Source organism: Diplotaxodon limnothrissa, linkage group LG7 (genome assembly GCF_057381915.1).
Source record: "Diplotaxodon limnothrissa isolate DT_005_m linkage group LG7, D_limnothrissa_male_GT1.1, whole genome shotgun sequence".
Classification (NCBI taxonomy): Eukaryota; Metazoa; Chordata; class Actinopteri; order Cichliformes; family Cichlidae; genus Diplotaxodon; species Diplotaxodon limnothrissa.
The window spans coordinates 48,352,356-48,369,755 of NC_140602.1; the positions used below are offsets into that span (position 1 = coordinate 48,352,356).

The 17,400-nt window shown below is 38.1% G+C and overlaps 1 protein-coding gene across 1 annotated transcript in view; it reads left to right on the forward strand.

The window, feature by feature from the left end:
- Positions 1–1,267: 1,267 nt before the first annotated feature.
- The window catches only part of znf618 (zinc finger protein 618), a 42,223-nt gene continuing 26,090 nt past the window's right edge, over positions 1,268–17,400 (forward strand). The window contains exons 1-4 of the mRNA XM_085359805.1: positions 1,268–1,626; positions 11,240–11,558; positions 15,785–15,862; positions 16,748–16,792. Coding sequence (XP_085215931.1) covers positions 11,267–11,558; positions 15,785–15,862; positions 16,748–16,792 — 415 coding nt within the window. The 5' untranslated portion in view covers positions 1,268–1,626; positions 11,240–11,266. The remainder of the gene's footprint in view (positions 1,627–11,239; positions 11,559–15,784; positions 15,863–16,747; positions 16,793–17,400) is intronic.

Genomic DNA, 17,400 nt, shown 5'->3' on the forward strand with positions numbered 1-17,400 from the left:
GACACCTGCAAACCTCCTGCAAAGTTCTGCACCCCTTTTACACAGATTTTCAGATTTTTATAACATAAATGCAGTAACTTTATATTTCTGGTTGATCCCTCACTGTTGTCTGGGAGATGTTTTTCATCTCCTTCTTTGCAAGTGGATTTGTAATATCAGCAGGTTTATTTTCTTTAAAAAACAACAACAACTTTTTTCATCATATGTTTAATTATATCTTTTAGAATCTGACTTTTGGGTTTACATTTAAATAATAAGTCACCTTCTTGATCAATTATATCACTGTAGAAAACAAACAACCCCACATAGGCAGATTCATTAATAATGGATAATAATAGATAACATATTTTGTATAGTATTTATCTTCTGTCAAACTTGACCAAAAAGAAACATTCAGTTATTCCTTAAAATGGTTTGAACGTGTTATTATTATTATTATTATTATTATTATTATTATTATTATTATTAGTTGTAGTAGTAGTAGTAGCAGTAGTATAACACCGAGGCTAGTACTGTGTATTTTGAATTCTTATCTAGTTCTAAAAACTCAACCCCACGTTTACAGCACATATCTACATGACAAATGTATTAAACTACCATGAGTTGACAGCATAGACCGGTTCTTGGGCCAAATACTTTGTTTCTGGAAACAAAACTAAACAATTTAAAAAGGAAAAAAAAAAGAATAATTCTCAGAGCAAGGTTTTGAGAACAAAAAAATGTTGGCCAACCAAAAGCTTTCTCTTTACAAATACTCTAAACAAACCTTGCTGAGACACTGCAGCAAACGTGGAGGATTTGGTGAAAATTACTGACCCTTGCTGTGATTGTTTGTCAATACTGACTTTGATTTTTTATTTATTTTTTTGCTTAACTGCGTGCGTTAAACAATCAGCATCTTTATAGCTTTAAGAAAAGGGAGGGGGAAAGACGTGCAATGAATAGCTCCAACTTTTCTATCGATTAATATTAATTCAAGCATCTGGAAATTGGATCATTTATGTGAGTTATAGTTAAGTTAAGTTAGGTTATAGACACATAAATAATTGTAAGATAATTCTGCAAATAAAGCAATTATTACACAGTTCAACATCACAAGGCGTCTGCTGTTATAAAACTTATTCTGAAGTGAGAATATTTTCCTCTGCGTAATTTCCAGTCGCTTTTCCCCGTGTAACTTCACAGTCGACCAACATTTTTTTTCTGTCTTCTTCCCAGACTTTTTTTTCTTTTCTTTTTTTTCACTTTTTTTTCATGTGGGCTAATATACAGGCCGGTACTGCAATTTCGGAATCTGCCCTTGTATATGGCGGACGAAAATTTCCACAGGAGGAACCGCAACACAAACCCCCCTGTGCAAGGCAGAAACCGAGAGCTTGCACGGACCGACCAAAGCTCGGCAAATTCACGACTCATTACGCCATTACACTTTACTAAAATGTAACGCAGCGAATCGCGGAGGGGGGAGAAAAACGCGGAGGTGATTTTTTTTTTTATCATTTTGAATTTCTCATAACTAATTCACAATTTTTTTTTTGAGGAAGCAGTTGTGCAGTCACCTCTGGTCGGGGAGGGAAGATTTCTGGAGCGCCAGCCTGTTTCGCATGAGCTACATCGTTTTTGGAGGTATGTCAAACCGCTGTTTTCTATTTTTTTTAAATCCTCAGTTAATTCAGAAATGTAATTTTTTTTCTTTTTTTTTTTTAGAAATTTCAGTAGCGAGTGTTAAGTTTCGGCTCCCTCCACATTAGCAAACGATAGCTGCCTGGCATTAAACCGGGTGCAAGCTGTGAAGCCATCAGAAATAGACCTAATCTGTTGATGTTTTTTTTTTTCTTTTTTTCCCCCTTTTTGGGGGGGAGGACTAAATTTTAGCAATGAAGTTTCTGTTGAACTGCTGCTTAGCCGTGTGTACACCCAGTTCGCTCGCATATATGTGTACGCCACCCATGTTTAAAACACAGTTTATTCGGGTAGAGCGAAGGGGGGGAACCGGGCGATAGTGGCAACATGAAGGACGATGAGGGGAGGAACAATCTGAAACACAAAAACCTCCTGCAGCCATGTTTTGTGAATTTTTTCCTGCAAATTTGAGCAGAGCTTCAGAGTTGCTTCCCTGGCACTGCTTAACGCCGGCGTTACTTTTGTGTCGCATTTGACGTCTCGCTGTTCGCCGTTAGATAATGAAGATAAAACGCCAAAGTGTCGTCATGTCAAAATACATTTCGACTTTTTTTTTATTCCTATTTTTTTGGAAGATGGGAGGAGGAGGGGGGTTGGAAACCGGGTGCTGTTGGCGCCACCTGTAGGCAGTCATTTTGGGAAATTAGAAATTGTAACGAGACTAGATGTGAGTGTTGTTTATTGAATTGTGTGTTAGTTTATCCAAACGGAGGCGAGCGATTACACGCTCTTGAAATCAACAGAAGGGATTAGTGTGTGATTGAGTCACATTAAGATGAAACGGGCAACGCGTTTAGTGTTTAATTTCTGCAAAACAGTCCTTTTTAAATACTTTTTTTCCCTGCTGTGCTGTCTTTTCTTGCATTCAAGTTGCCATTTAAGAAATTTTGCACACAAGTACCCACCAACTCTACTTCTGCTATTTCCTTTGGTTTATTTTTATTTGTGTTTTTTAGTTCCTTGCAAGTGTGATTTAATAATGAGGTACAATTTGTACTACTATTTCTAAAGACTAGAAATGTGTGAGTGAGGGGAAAAATAGCTATCCATAGTGAACTGAACAGCACTGGAAGAAGAAAAGAGCATGTCAGCATAATTTGAGGGCAGGAAAAACAATCACAACCAATGCCTCTACTGTTTATATTAATCCTGCAGACGCCAAACAGTTTCCCATCCTGCGTGGCTTGCTTTTTTTTTTCCTTTTAATGTAAGGGAAACTGCAGAGGCCATTTTGCTGTGGGTAATTTTAATGCTGACCTTCAAATCTGCATTCATTCGATTCAGCAAGCTGGCGGAAATTGTATGGGTGGTATGCAAAATCTGGGTGTAAATTCTGACCTTTTGCTGCAAAAGTCTAATCAAAATGCAGGAGTTCCAGTTAAGGCACAGAATTGAAGAGGGGCAACCAGTGTCATGAGTTTAATAGGGTTGGATCGCTGTCTTTCTTCAGTGATGCCAATGTTTTATTTGCAGAATACCTAAAGGACCAAGTAATAAGCTATAAAATACTCAAGAATAATGGTGCACTGTTGCAAAAAAGGGGAAAAAATGTTTTGAGGATTGGATTCTAGGAGTGTTCTCATTTTAAGGTAGGAGGAATGCAGGTCTGTCAGTACTTTTGATGAACAAAAGCTTCGTTTCATTGAGGCCGAATAGTTTGGATGGAGGGGTGAAACTTGTCTCTTCAGGCTCTGATGAACACAAGATGGTGAGGGATCATATCGCAGCCTGTGGGTTACAGGGTTTGAAGTATACTTGCTGCTCTGATTGTCATTAACTTGGTACAGAGGTTTCACTATCCATTCAAAGGGCAAGCAGTGCTACTCTGAGTCTCTCTTTGATGTCCATTTCTTTCCTTGCAGATGCATCTAAAAAACCAAACAAAGCCACACGTCTATTTTTAAGAACACCTTATGTTCTCCTGTTTTCTTAGTGGCATGTTGAAAATGTCTGAAAATGGCTTCAGTTAAATTAGTCTCCAGGGATTGGCTTTTCAGGGGTTGGAGTGCTGCATTAAAAAAATTCTGTGCATTCTGCACATATTTTTCCTGCCTCTTCCTTTGTAAAAATGAACCTTATTGGTTTCATGAATAATGCATAGGGATGTTCAATTGCTGCAGCAATGAAAATTAGGCCTGTTTACGTGCAGTGGTTATATACACAGAAGCTCTCTCTCTCTCTCTCGCTCTCTTTTTTTCTTCCTTCCTTGACCATTTCTGAAGGTAGAGCCGAGCCTGAGTAGCTTTTCTCAAAATACAAATTTTCAGCACAGCAAATCTCATTTCTTTGAGTGAAAAGGGGAGGGGTGAAACTCTGGTGGGTTTAATGAATCCATAAATCACAATAGTGCCAGGTTTGCTGCGCCTGCGTCAGTGTGCAGTGTAATTTTGATTTTCATCAAAAATTTAATCTGCCAGCCTACAAGGGTTTAGCAGCAGTCCGGATGCAGCCCTGAATTTCTCATTTTAGGGGCCTGATCTTTCAGGATTTATTTTTGTATAATTCAAGTCTGCTTTTCAATATCTCATGTTATTAAATTTTAATTCGTGGCATTAACATATAGATTGAAAAGGTTTTTATGGGTTTTTTTTCTTTCTTTAGTGTATGCTGATGGAATTTTACTAGACGACACAGTTTCTTTTTCCAGAGCATCCTGTGTGTGTATGTGTAAGGGGGGGGGAGTTATCCATTTCTCTGCATTATTGCTTTTTCAAAACATTGGTCATACACCATCTTGGAAGACATTTATTACAGAGGACAGAAAACTCTGCTTTTGATTAAAGAATCGAGGGAAGCAAAGCCTTTAGTGTGAAACAGGTTTTTGGTCAACCCTTGCTCTTGGTCACTGAGTCTACTCTGGATAATGCAAACATGGCAGTCAAAGCAGTGATTGAAGTGACCCCCCCCCCCCCCCCCCCCACCCCCCTCCATTCCCCATTTTAGCTGATTCCTATTTTTAATCCCTGCAGAGTGGAAACATTTTCATAGGCCTTAAACAAATTTGTATTTTATATTTGGAATCTCTCTTCCAGTCTGCTTAACATGCAGAGCAGAATGATTTTTGCTAAAAAAAGGGCAAGGTATATTTCAAAGAAAATCTCCCCAGTTTTGAAGCACAAGATTTGTTTGCTTTAACCAAGCACAGTGATTGATTTGCTACATTGCTGTGCAGAGGCAGATACTGTACTGCCCAAATATAGGCCAATTATTTTAAGTACCTCATCTAAGTAGTGAATTCTGAACAGAGGTATGTCCTAGAGATGTTTTCCTTCTGTGCCTAACCTTGTTTTTTGTAGCCTAGATGAATGTAGTATGGTTAATCTCTATTCATTGACATTTTAAAAAGAAATCTGAGGCAAATCATAATGCTAAAGCTGAATCACAAAACAGTACATCAATTTTTACTTAACCTGTCTGTTGGACCAGTGCTTTAGTTTTATTTTATATTTTTTGACATCCAGATGGCATTTTGATCATTTCTGCAACTGATCTATTTGCCTTTCAGTTCAGTTGGTTTAGTTGGTGCTTTGTCTGTGTGAAACATCAACGAGATGTGCATCTAGTTTAGATTTTGTCCTGCCCATGTAGGTTACAGTATATCAGAAGCCTCAGACGATGAAACTCAGAAACATAAGGCCAGATGGCTAATTTTGCATATTGACTTTTAATTAGAAGAAAACATGCCACAACAGGCATTTTATATATTCAGGGTTTGCATTAAAAATGCTGCACATAAATATTACATGCATGACTGAGGGATTGATCTAATAATAGATGTGTACTTGCCATCGATTCATTTAATTGCAGATGACAAAAGTCGGTTACATTTAATTTCACAATCTTTATTTTAGCTGATCACATCTTAATTTCCACCACAGCAAGGTAAACCAATCTCAGTCAAGAGGCAGTCATTATCAGTCAGTATTCAACTCAATAAAGAAAAAAAATACACTTTTGTTATAAAATTAAAAATGATGTCAATCAGCAAGACTTGATTTTTGTTGTTGTTAGCCGTTTATTTACTTTGAACAAACTGTGCCAACAGACTTCCCTTGAAAGTGTGTTTTCCACAAGTCCCTGACAATAAAGCTACAAATGCAGCCCTCTTAGCTGGTTGTAATGGCATTCGTTTTTAGATACAGTCATGTAGGTATCAAGCTTAGGGGTTATGGGGTTCCTAAAAGCCGCCTAACTCAATCTAAAAAGTAATTAGTTAGGGATGTATCCAGTTAGTTTACTAGATGATAAATATGGCTCCCCTCTCGAGTAAGCAACAGAAATAGTAGCTGGTTGAACTAATAACAATTGAGATTTTATTAAATGCCAGTTAACTATTAGCTCTATGATTTTATGTGGCCACCCACTGTTAGAAAGGCCTGCAGCTGTAAATACATAACCAATGTTTGGATAGTATGTGAACTTGTACATTAACTTGTGCTTAATTTTGACTATTTTGGGAGTTTTTTCTCTCTCTCTCTTTGGATAGACGAATCAACAATTCCATTCATATAATGAATTTAGTAGTTTTCAAACCTCTTCATCTGTTGCCTATTTGATTGTGTTGTAAAATGAATTTTAATAAGTTAAAATGATTTATTTAATAGAAGCTAAACTGAAATATTTCTGAGAAGAAATCATAGCGTTATGTCAGTAGCCTGTCTGGCAGCATTTAGTTTTCTTCACTGCGTCTCTCCATTTTCACACAGTCGGAGGAGAGAAGTTTGTGTGAATCTGGCCTTTGATAGGGTTACTTGAAAGAGACCTATTCTGAATTCATCCAAGAGTTTGAATTTCTTTCCCAACATTTATTTTTGTGCTCACCAGAATCATTTAGTTTTTAGGTTTTCTGTCCGTCTCATTCTTGTGGACACACAATCTTGAGGATCAGTTTCTTCAAACTGGGCAGAAACAGTCACTTGAACTAAAGGATGACTTGATGAAATTTTGGTAGCTAGAGGTCAAGGTTACTTTCGTGTCACATCCATTCCATTCTTGTGAATAGACAGTAGAAATAATGTCTAAAAGGAATTTCATTTCATCTGGTCCAAATGCCTACTTGGACTCAAGGAATGACTGATTTACAATTTAATGGCCAAAAAAGATCAGTATCACTGATCTTAGAACAGAAGTGAAGAATTCATACATTAGTGCCGACAAAATTTCACATTAATGCCTAATGCGATAAAATAATGAGATAAATCTTTATATCTAAAAGGTCAGTTGTCAAGTCTGGACATGGTTGGAAAACACACTTTGACTTGTTGTCAGAGGGATACAGCCACCAGGCAGTAATTGTATCTTCCTCTCGTGCTTCTTTTAAATGCCATTTGGCAAACTGGGCTGTCATAGACCATTTTATTTCTGGGTGGCTTTACCTCACCGTATAGCTGTGATTGATGTGCTGCTGACATGGTCGTCCTTCCTGAAGGTTATCCCATCTCTGCAGATGATGTTTGAAGCTGTGTAAAAATGACCTTTTCTAGCTATCACTTTGACTGGTCTTCAGCTTCAGGAGGAGTCCTTGTGATTCTCCACATCTTCCATTTCAGATGCTACTGTAACTCTACTGTACTGTTTTCTGGACTTTGTGGATTTGAAGGCTTGGTTTTTGTCCTGATAGTGTAAAATGTGGGACCTTCATGTTAAAAGGGTATTTTTCCTCTCCACTGTGGCCAAGCACATGGTGAAAGGCAGTTGATGTTAAATACATATGTTGTGACTTGGAAGAATATAAACTGAACAGAAAATAAATTCTGTCACCACCATTTGTGTAGGTTTTAACTTTATCCAGCCAATGAAGTTTTTCAAAGAAAGGCTAAACATTTTTCTCTTATTACTTAAAATAAAGAACTTATTTCCCTTTAAAGACAAATTCATTAAATAATTGCCAGAAAATTATATTTCTTTGAAAATGGAGTGTTTGTTGAACCTTCTGGCATATATTTGTTACATTAATTAAATATTAATTTGCATATATGAGTGTCATATTTGCATTTTGTTTTTCCAATTTATTGCATAAAGATGCGTTGTGCAATTTATTTTGATTTTTCCGGGGGAAAGACACTGTACTGATGATGTAGGAAGTTCTAAAGCTCATGTATCAAATGTGATGCCAACAGTACAGCAGGGAAGATACAAGACAGCTAAATACCCAGTGCCCTGTCATTAGCATCCCTGCAATCTGCCCACCGACAAAACATCATGTCAGGGAAATAAACTTATAGTTAACGAAAATATAGATGTCAGTGTCATGCTTCTGTGGCTTAAGAAGCTACTATTGTGCCCTCAATGTAAGTAATTGTCCTGACTTTCCACTGGTCCCTGACATCCACTTGCTAAAAATATTTTAGTTACTGCCCATTTCAAATTTCCATGCAATGTAAAGAGCGATTGCTTTGATTTGGTCATACCATAGCATGTCCTTTTTTTTTTTCTTTCTGACCTCTTCCTCTGTGCTTTTCTAGTATGCTATGGATCATTATCCTCTTGTTAGGTTCACTTCTGTTTCATCTTTAACCCTTGCACAGATGGCCTCACTTTTCTTTTAAGGTGTAGTCCATACTTGAATTAATGACTGCATGTTGCCCTGTCCCAAAACAGGAAAGCATTTCCAAACCATAATATTTTCACTATTATGCTGTACAGTCGCTGTACAGAACCAGCTGTTTTTTGTCTGTCCCAAACATGTTTCGTGTTATTGTAAAACTGTGTTTGATTCGTCTGTCTGTACATTACTTCTAAACAAATCATCCTTCCTAATAATCCGTAGGTTTCCCACCTAAGCTGCTCTGATTTCTGTGCTTTCGATGCATAGATTTTACCCAGACCTCTGAAGGTGTTCTGTAGAACAGCAGATCTTATTTCCTCTATTTGTTAGTTGGGTTTTCCATAAATTAGCATACCTCACATTTCACTTTGAGAGTCAGTCCCTTTGAGATCTGGGAACTTTGGGTCAAAGTCAAAAACCACCACTCTTTGTCATCCTAGAATAGTTCCTGGACGTGTTTTGCTGTGTGAGAATGATCATAGTCATGATAAGCGAGGCCTGAGCAATTAGGCTGTTCTGAATTCAGACGGTATGTGTCAAAGTAACATTGACATGACACTACCTCTTCTGGTTTACCTTCTTCCTGTAGTTCCTCAGATTAATGTCACTCAAACACCAAAATGTCTAAATGGTGAAAATGTAATTCGTCTGATTCGGCCACCTTCTTTCAATGCTCTGGGGATCAGTTCTGGGAATCACATGGGGACCAGTTCTTGGAATCGCATGCCTCTTATAGGTGCTTTTTGTGGTTCACATGATGTCTCCCGACTGCTCTTTAGCTATGCAGTCCTATATGCAACACCTTCTGAAACCTTTGAGTCAGAACAATATTTTTAGCAGCTTCTGCTGTTGTATCTCATATTTTGAATGAAACTACAGTGGTCAGCCACTTTAGAAATTCACACACAGCTTGGCTCTTCTGAATGTTCTGAGTTTCTTATGCTTGTAGAATTAATATAGACATTAATATATGTGCTGGTGGACTGAATACATTTTACTGGCCAGTCTTGGAAAAATTTGAGTTGTTTGAAGTTTCTCACAGAGGCATTAGTAAATTAAATCCTTTGGCAGATTTGAATGCACCCACGAATTTGCTTTGTATAAATGCCTTAGAAAGTTCTGTAGCTCTTGACATCACACCACACGGTTCACTAACAAAGAGGAGCACCAGACTTTGGAAGGTCCCATTGTGACTTCCTCTACACATTGACTTTCATGTGGCTCTTGGTTTTTGTTGTTTATTGCCACAGTCCCTTTAGCAGTTGGGAGTGTTGACAAATAAATTCCTTTCATATAGTGTGTCCACAGCTGTTTTTTGAAAGCTTAAATTTTTTGATGGGATGACACGACACACTTAAGTAGCAAAGATAACACCAGATCCCATAAGGTCAGCCTTTCGGCTTCCTATAGAGGTTCTAATAATTTGCTGTGAGTCACCAGCTCTAATGACCTGGCTTGTTAGATCACGTCCTTGTTTTATATGCAGTCTGTGTACAGTATAGGCAACAACTTGCAAAGACAGAAATTGTTCTTTTCAATGCTGCTAGTCTGTACCGATAGGCATATATCATTTTTTTAAAACTCTTGCTTATTGTGAATTAATGTATTTTTGGTGTAGACTTTTGAATTTTAACATACAGAATAAATTAATGAAGTGGTAAATTAACCAGTATTTAGTCTACAAATGCTCTATATATGGCTTACACTTGGCTAATGTGCGTTTTGCTGCTGATTTTGTCCACGGCATTACATGGCTTTACTTTCTGTGTCAGTGGGTGCTCCTGTCGTCGTGGGGGCGTTCCTATTGCTGTCTATTGTAGGTAACATATTAACTGTACTGTAGATCAGAGCCCTATAGAGCCCCACTTTACAAGAAACTGAACTATTCCCAACTGAGTGACAGCAATCTTCCCAGTTTAATAGTAAGACTTGGAAAAATCTGAAAGAAATGTGTAAAATGGGTTTACTACGATTCCTGAAAGTTGCAGAACCTCACCGCTGACAAAAATGAAAACTAACCATAATATAATAAAATTCTTTGTTGTTGACCTGTATTATCGGCCCCTAACAAGCCTTTAAATAGTTAAACCAAAAAGCTATATTTACAAATACAGCTTGTTTTATAAAAGGATTGTAGGATATTGATAGAACAAGTAAGCTCAAGGGTAATCTTATAGTTTGATAATGGGACTGATTATTTACTCATTTATTAATTAAATGATGGTTGATGGTTTACTATCTGAACTGCAAACCTCAGATGTTTTCTTGCCAGTTCATAGGTCTGTTTGCTGAAGCTTGTCAGTAGTGTGTCATTTCCAAAGAAAGGTGTATTTCATCTATGAAAAGGCTTGTTGTTGCTGCATCGGTGTGCTATTATTAGAAGACCAATTTTCCCTCTTTCCATAATATCACTCATCCTGGCATAACTCTGTTTTGCTTGGTTGCATTTGGAGCACATTCTCTTGACAAGGCCTTTTATGGCGATGTGCTGAAGTGGCAAGTTGTGCAATTTAGATATTTTTGAAATTAGAGCATTTCAGTGCCACAAGGCTGCAGAATTTATGCCTTCAAAGGTCACTTATGATCAGTTAAGCCACTTTGTGTTAAAATGGACTGTGTTTTCCATTCTTAAAATTTCACTGCCACTGAAATATTATCTGTAATGTCTCCTATACCCTGGAGTTAATGCAGCTCTTGACTGTTTTTAGAAGATGAGTGGTTTTCATAGTTCGGGTCTTTTTTTGAGTTGTGTATTTGCCAAATGTGATTTATTTTGGGCAGATTTTTCTTCTACGCTTAATCAAATAAAATCTGACATCCAGTCAGCTTTTGTTTTATATTGAGTATGTTGCCATGGTTTCTTGAAAACAACACATTTAAGCTGAACCTGGCTGAGCTGGTGCCACGCTTTGATACTATATATTGGGCTTAAGGTCATACCACAATAAGGCGTGTATATTCCTTTGGGGCAGTAAATTCTTTGTCTCTCTGTTTCTGTTCCTCATACAGGAAAACAGGCTCAGAGGAGGTGGAGTCATGAGTGCACAAGAGTCACCCAATCCTGGAAAGGAGCAGGCAGAGGGTGGGAGCGCAGCCACAGATGCCCCAGCGAAGAAGACTACTAGTTCACCACCTGTCACCGTAAAGAAGGAGCCTGGGACGTCAGAGACGAGCAACGGGAAAGTCAGTGATCCCAATCCTGCTGAGATCTGTGTTGTCATTGGAGGAAATGGGGGAGCAAGTGGCGGTGGATCCCGTCGAGCTCAGTCCGAGGGTATGTTTGCCCTTGGTACTCCTCCTCCAACGAAGAGCACAGACTCGTGCATAGGTGTGTGAATGTACATATGGACATGTCTGTGCATTTGGTGACAGCAGTCATATCTGGTGTCTCATGACCCTGACGTTACTTCGTGGCTGTTGAAAACAGCAAAAAATGACATTCTTAAAAAAAAAAAAATCAACATCTGTCTGACATTTTATAAACCCTTTACTGGTTAGTCAAGGTTATTCACGAATGGCCCCTAAGAAAACATTGACTGGTGTTGTAGATGTTCATATAAGTAAGTCAAATTTCTTTGACCTCCATATATTGAGGTGGTAAAGGTAGCAAGTGCCATAACTGCTCTGATAACACCACTTTAAATGCATACCTATTGTACAAGGGAAGTACAACAGCTATACATGTACAAGGGAAATTCTACAAGACAACAAAAAGAGGTAGTCTGAGTTTTGTTTAGGTTTGCCCTTCATTCTTTTGTAAACATTTGTAAACTGGAAATAATCACATGATGATGGTTGTGATTATTACAACAACTGGCAACTTCTTTAGAAGAATATTAAGGATTTCAAAATAAGACGTTAGAATTCAGTGACACAACAAACTAGAGATGTATAAATTCACTTTTGAGTTAAAGTTTTTTTTTTCTCTTCATCCTGATGTTTTTGTGTATTCTTGCTAACAGACAAATGGCACTGAAAATAAATCTCCACCTTTAGCCGAGGGATAAAATGCATGGTTAGTTGGCATGTACAGATGTTGTGACTGTCAAACATTTAATTGAAACATAATCACACTTTCAGGGTGCACCTGAGCATGATGGAGAATTTTTGATAAAGCAAATAAATGGGTAGAAATTAAAGATGGCTAGCCCTAATATCAGTCTTTGCTGAAATTTGTATTCCTATATAGGCAGCAGAAAGAGGTAAAAGACCACACTAAATGTTATGTATGATAAATCTAAATTCAGAGAATGTTAAAATTAGTTTGGAGTTTTAGGGTAATATTTAAGAAGGAAAAAAGGAGGCAAAAGAAAATATTAGGTGGTGGAGAAGACTACCATACGTTAGACCTCAGTCACACAGGCCATCCTATCAGGAACTCCCTGGCAACTTGTGGTTGCTAGGGAAAATGTATATTTGTACTTTTTGAAATGTATTTGTTACAGTTTGTTACAGTTATAAGGCACAATTTGTACTTGAGAGGTGGACATTCTGTTTCTGGTTTGCGTCATGCTTTTCACAGTTTCATAACAAGTCCACGAGTAGTTGGCATGTTTATGCAAGTAAGTCATTGCTTTCCACGGCCACTCCCATGCAACCCCAATAATCTGCTAGCGACCAATTGTTAGGTTTTCAGTGCAGCACCATGTACTACTCTGTGGCCAATTTTATCTAGAGACTGCCCGCAAAACTCTAGCAACCACTTGCCAGGTGTTTTAAGACTTCCCAACCACCTACCAGTTTCTAGACCAGTGGAACTAGAGGCTTATGTAGTTGATTTCACATCAAAAGACAGCAACCACTTGCTGATTGGTCTACCAGTGGTGGGCAGAGGGGTCCCGAACTAGTCACTGTGTTTGTGTAACTACAGGGTCACGTAGAATTACAAGAAAAAGATTTCCACATTGATTACTTATAAAATTTGATCCGATCTTTATTTAAATCAGTTATTAGACAAGACAATCTGACTAAACACGTAACACACACAGTTGTATTTTCATATGTGTTTATTAAACACATTGGTGATCATTCACAAGCTGGAAATGAATGAATTTAGTAACTCATACAGGGAGTGCAGAATTATTAGGCAAGTAGTATTTTTGAGGAATAATGTTATTATTGAACAACAACCATGTTCTCAATGAACCCAAAAAACTCATTAATATCAAAGCTGAATGTTTCTGGAAGTAGTTTTTAGTTTGTTTTTACTTTTAGCTATTTTAGGGGGATATCTGTGTGTGCAGGTGACTATTACTGTGCATAATTATTAGGCAACTTAACAAAAAACAAATATATACCCATTTCAATTATTTATTTTTACCAGTGAAACCAATATAACATCTCCACATTCACAAATATACATTTCTGACATTCAAAAACAAAACAAAAACAAATCAGCGACCAATATAGCCACCTTTCTTTGCAAGGACACTCAAAAGCCTGCCATCCATGGATTCTGTCAGTGTTGTGATCTGTTCACCATCAACATTGCGTGCAGCAGCAACCACAGCCTCCCAGACACTGTTCAGAGAGGTGTACTGTTTTCCCTCCTTGTAAATCTCACATTTGATGATGGACCACAGGTTCTCAATGGGGTTCAGATCAGGTGAACAAGGAGGCCATGTCATTAGTTTCTCTTCTTTTATACCCTTTCTTGCCAGCCACGCTGTGGAGTACTTGGACGCGTGTGATGGAGCATTGTCCTGCATGAAAATCATGTTTTTCTTGAAGGATGCAGACTTCTTCCTGTACCACTGCTTGAAGAAGGTGTCTTCCAGAAACTGGCAGTAGGACTGGGAGTTGAGCTTGACTCCATCCTCAACCCGAAAAGGCCCCACAAGCTCATCTTTGATGATACCAGCCCAAACCAGTACTCCACCTCCACCTTGCTGGCGTCTGAGTCGGACTGGAGCTCTCTGCCCTTTACCAATCCAGCCACGGGCCCATCCATCTGGCCCATCAAGACTCACTCTCATTTCATCAGTCCATAAAACCTTAGAAAAACCAGTCTTGAGATATTTCTTGGCCCAGTCTTGACGTTTCAGCTTGTGTGTCTTGTTCAGTGGTGGTCGTCTTTCAGCCTTTCTTACCTTGGCCATGTCTCTGAGTATTGCACACATTGTGCTTTTGGGCACTCCAGTGATGTTGCAGCTCTGAAATATGGCCAAACTGGTGGCAAGTGGCATCTTGGCAGCTGCACGCTTGACTTTTCTCAGTTCATGGGCAGTTATTTGGCGCCTTGGTTTTTCCACACGCTTCTTGCGACCCTGTTGACTATTTTGAATGAAACGCTTGATTGTTCGATGATCACGCTTCAGAAGCTTTGCAATTTTGAGACTGCTGCATCCCTCTGCAAGATATCTCACTATTTTTGACTTTTCTGAGCCTGTCAAGTCCTTCTTTTGACCCATTTTGCCAAAGAAAAGGAAGTTGCCTAATAATTATGCACACCTGATATAGGGTGTTGATGTCATTAGACCACACCCCTTCTCATTACAGAGATGCACATCACCTAATATGCTTAATTGGTAGTAGGCTTTCGAGCCTATACAGCTTGGAGTAAGACAACATGCATGAAGAGGATGATGTGGACAAAATACTCATTTGCCTAATAATTCTGCACTCCCTGTATAACCCCCTTTAGTTGCTGGTGCTTATCAGAGTTGCAGAGTTCAGAGGGTTTTTGGACAGTCTGCCTTGCAAAATGGTTTCACTACATTGGTATTTCTGAAGTGCCCTAATTGAACTGTCCTCTACAGGTCATCCCATAAATCAAGGTCAGGACTTTGGACTAGCCAAGTCATTTTTGTCCTTTTTGGCTATTCACTCCTAGATTTACCTGTTCGTTGTCTTGTTTTGTTGCTCAGCCTTTTCAAACAGGGGATTATGAACTACTTTTCTCTTTCTTGAATCTTAAATTTATTGTTCCCCTAATGACTTCAGGGCTTCCAGACCTAGAGGTTTTGGAGCAGCCACAAACCTTGAAACACACAAATGAAACTTCTGGCTCATCTGTTTACAGCACATGTCTCAAAAGTGTTGTGGACTTTCTGAGTCCTTTTGGTAGGTTGAGATGTGACGCAGTGTTTCCCTTTGAGGTTGTCCTTCCACTAGTAATATTCATAAGTCCAGTGACATGTGAACAAAGATTTTAGTAACGTGTAGCTATATCTCTAGGTGTCTTCCTCATTTTTCTTTTCTTTTTCTTTTTTTTTTTTAAACCTCTTTCTACTCCACTCCCTCCATTTGTAGAAAACCCAATTGTAAGTAGCTTCTACAGAGGTTATTGGTACAGGAAAGGGGGATTAATTTTGTCCTACTTGGACTGTAGGTCATTTTCAATGTGTTTTAATACAGACATGAAAACTACAATTGTTAATGTGTTATTAGTTATTCTATAAATATTACTTGGATGAGGGCCAGACTGTATTTCAATTCAGAAATCCTGGGAAATCCCATGTGGTTCTGACCTTTTTTTCTTGTAAGCCTATATATGTGACCCTGATAGGAATCATGTTATTTTTTTCTGACACTCTGTTCTGAATTTTCCTGCAGGTTCATATGTATGTGGGGTATGTGGGAAAAAGTACAAGTATTACAACTGCTTTCAGACACATGTCAGGGCGCACAGAGGTAAGAAGCTGCTATTTATTAAAAAATGTATTTGGTCCTTTATGTAAAAACAAATAACTGATTGCTGCACTTTTGCTTTTAAGAATATAGTCTGAAAAGTATTCAAAGAGGCGTGCATGCCCTGCTTTGACTGGGAATTGTTTTAAATCTGATTGTGCAAGTCAGTTATTTTTAGAGCCTGACCAGCGTATTGGCGGGGCTAATATGGTGATATATTATATTGCCCAATAAATGAAAATGAAGTCTGTAAAGAAAAGATGGAAGAAATGTCCCTCAGCTATGATATGACTGTTGATGTTGCATAGTTTGTCCACCAGAAGGTACTCTTCAACTTCCTTGTTGGGAAAACGTGTTTGTTCTTGTTTCTGATGTTCCAGTCAGCTCATCTAAGCCGCGAGATACTAAATTACAATTATTTTTTTTAAACTCCATTTTTGTGTTATTAAGGACTCAACTAACTGCAAATAACAAATTTAAGGGTCTAAAATTTGTCTAAAAAATTCTCCAATATATTAAGTTTTTTGGTTTTGGTGTCGATTTCAAAAAATTCTGTATTTTACGCTGTTGGCACACAAATCAGCACAACAACCAGGCTAATCTGAGCAGAGTTGGGCAGAGGGTGTGCAAGTAATTCACAACTTGTTCTGACAATAAAACAAGATTATTTTTAAACTCTGATATATGCAGCTTTTCAATCACCAAATATTGGCGTCAGTCTTGAGATTTCCATGTCTTTGAGGCTGTAGATATATAAATTGGAGCCCAGGTTGGAAGCACAGAGCACACATTAGCAGCATTTTTTTCATAGAGCTGCAATTTTATTTTTTTTATTTATTTATTTTATTTTATTTATTTATTTTAATTGATGTGTTTGTCTGTTTGTAGAATCAGAGGCCATGGTTGGCGATGGTCTACCCCAAACACCCAACAGTGAGTATACTTCTGCACCACCTGCTTGCCACACTTTTTTTTTTTTTTCTCGATAGGGCTGCCTAAGATGTTTTTGACCCTCATTTTCTGACACCACCACTTCCATTTAGCAGAGAAGCATGAAAATGTAAAACTGAGGACTAGCCTGAAGGCAGTATGGTTTTACTCTTCGAGTGGCGGTATATAACAGCCACCGGGACCTGAGTTTACTAGGCGTTCCAACATCACAGAAAAAGTTTGATTAGGGCTAAAAATACTCATACCTCAGAGTAATACTTGAGTTATTTATAAATCTTCCTACACACACTCGGCATTCATTACATGAACGTGCACATCACTTTAGAGGTAAGGTATAAATATGGCAGAGAGGAAAAAAGAGAACAGTCTTTATGCACATAGATCATAAGTTTTTTTTTTTTTTTTTAAAGCTGTATGAAGAGTATGAACACAGTGGAACTACAAGGTCTGTGACACTGTTAATAAGTAGGCCAGTGAGGCTGCTAGGCAAAGGAGTTGCTATTAGATTAAATTCTTAAGAGGATGAAACATGCTGTAAAGCATTTTGGTTGATGCCGCAGATTTAGACTTTTATACTTGATAATGACTGG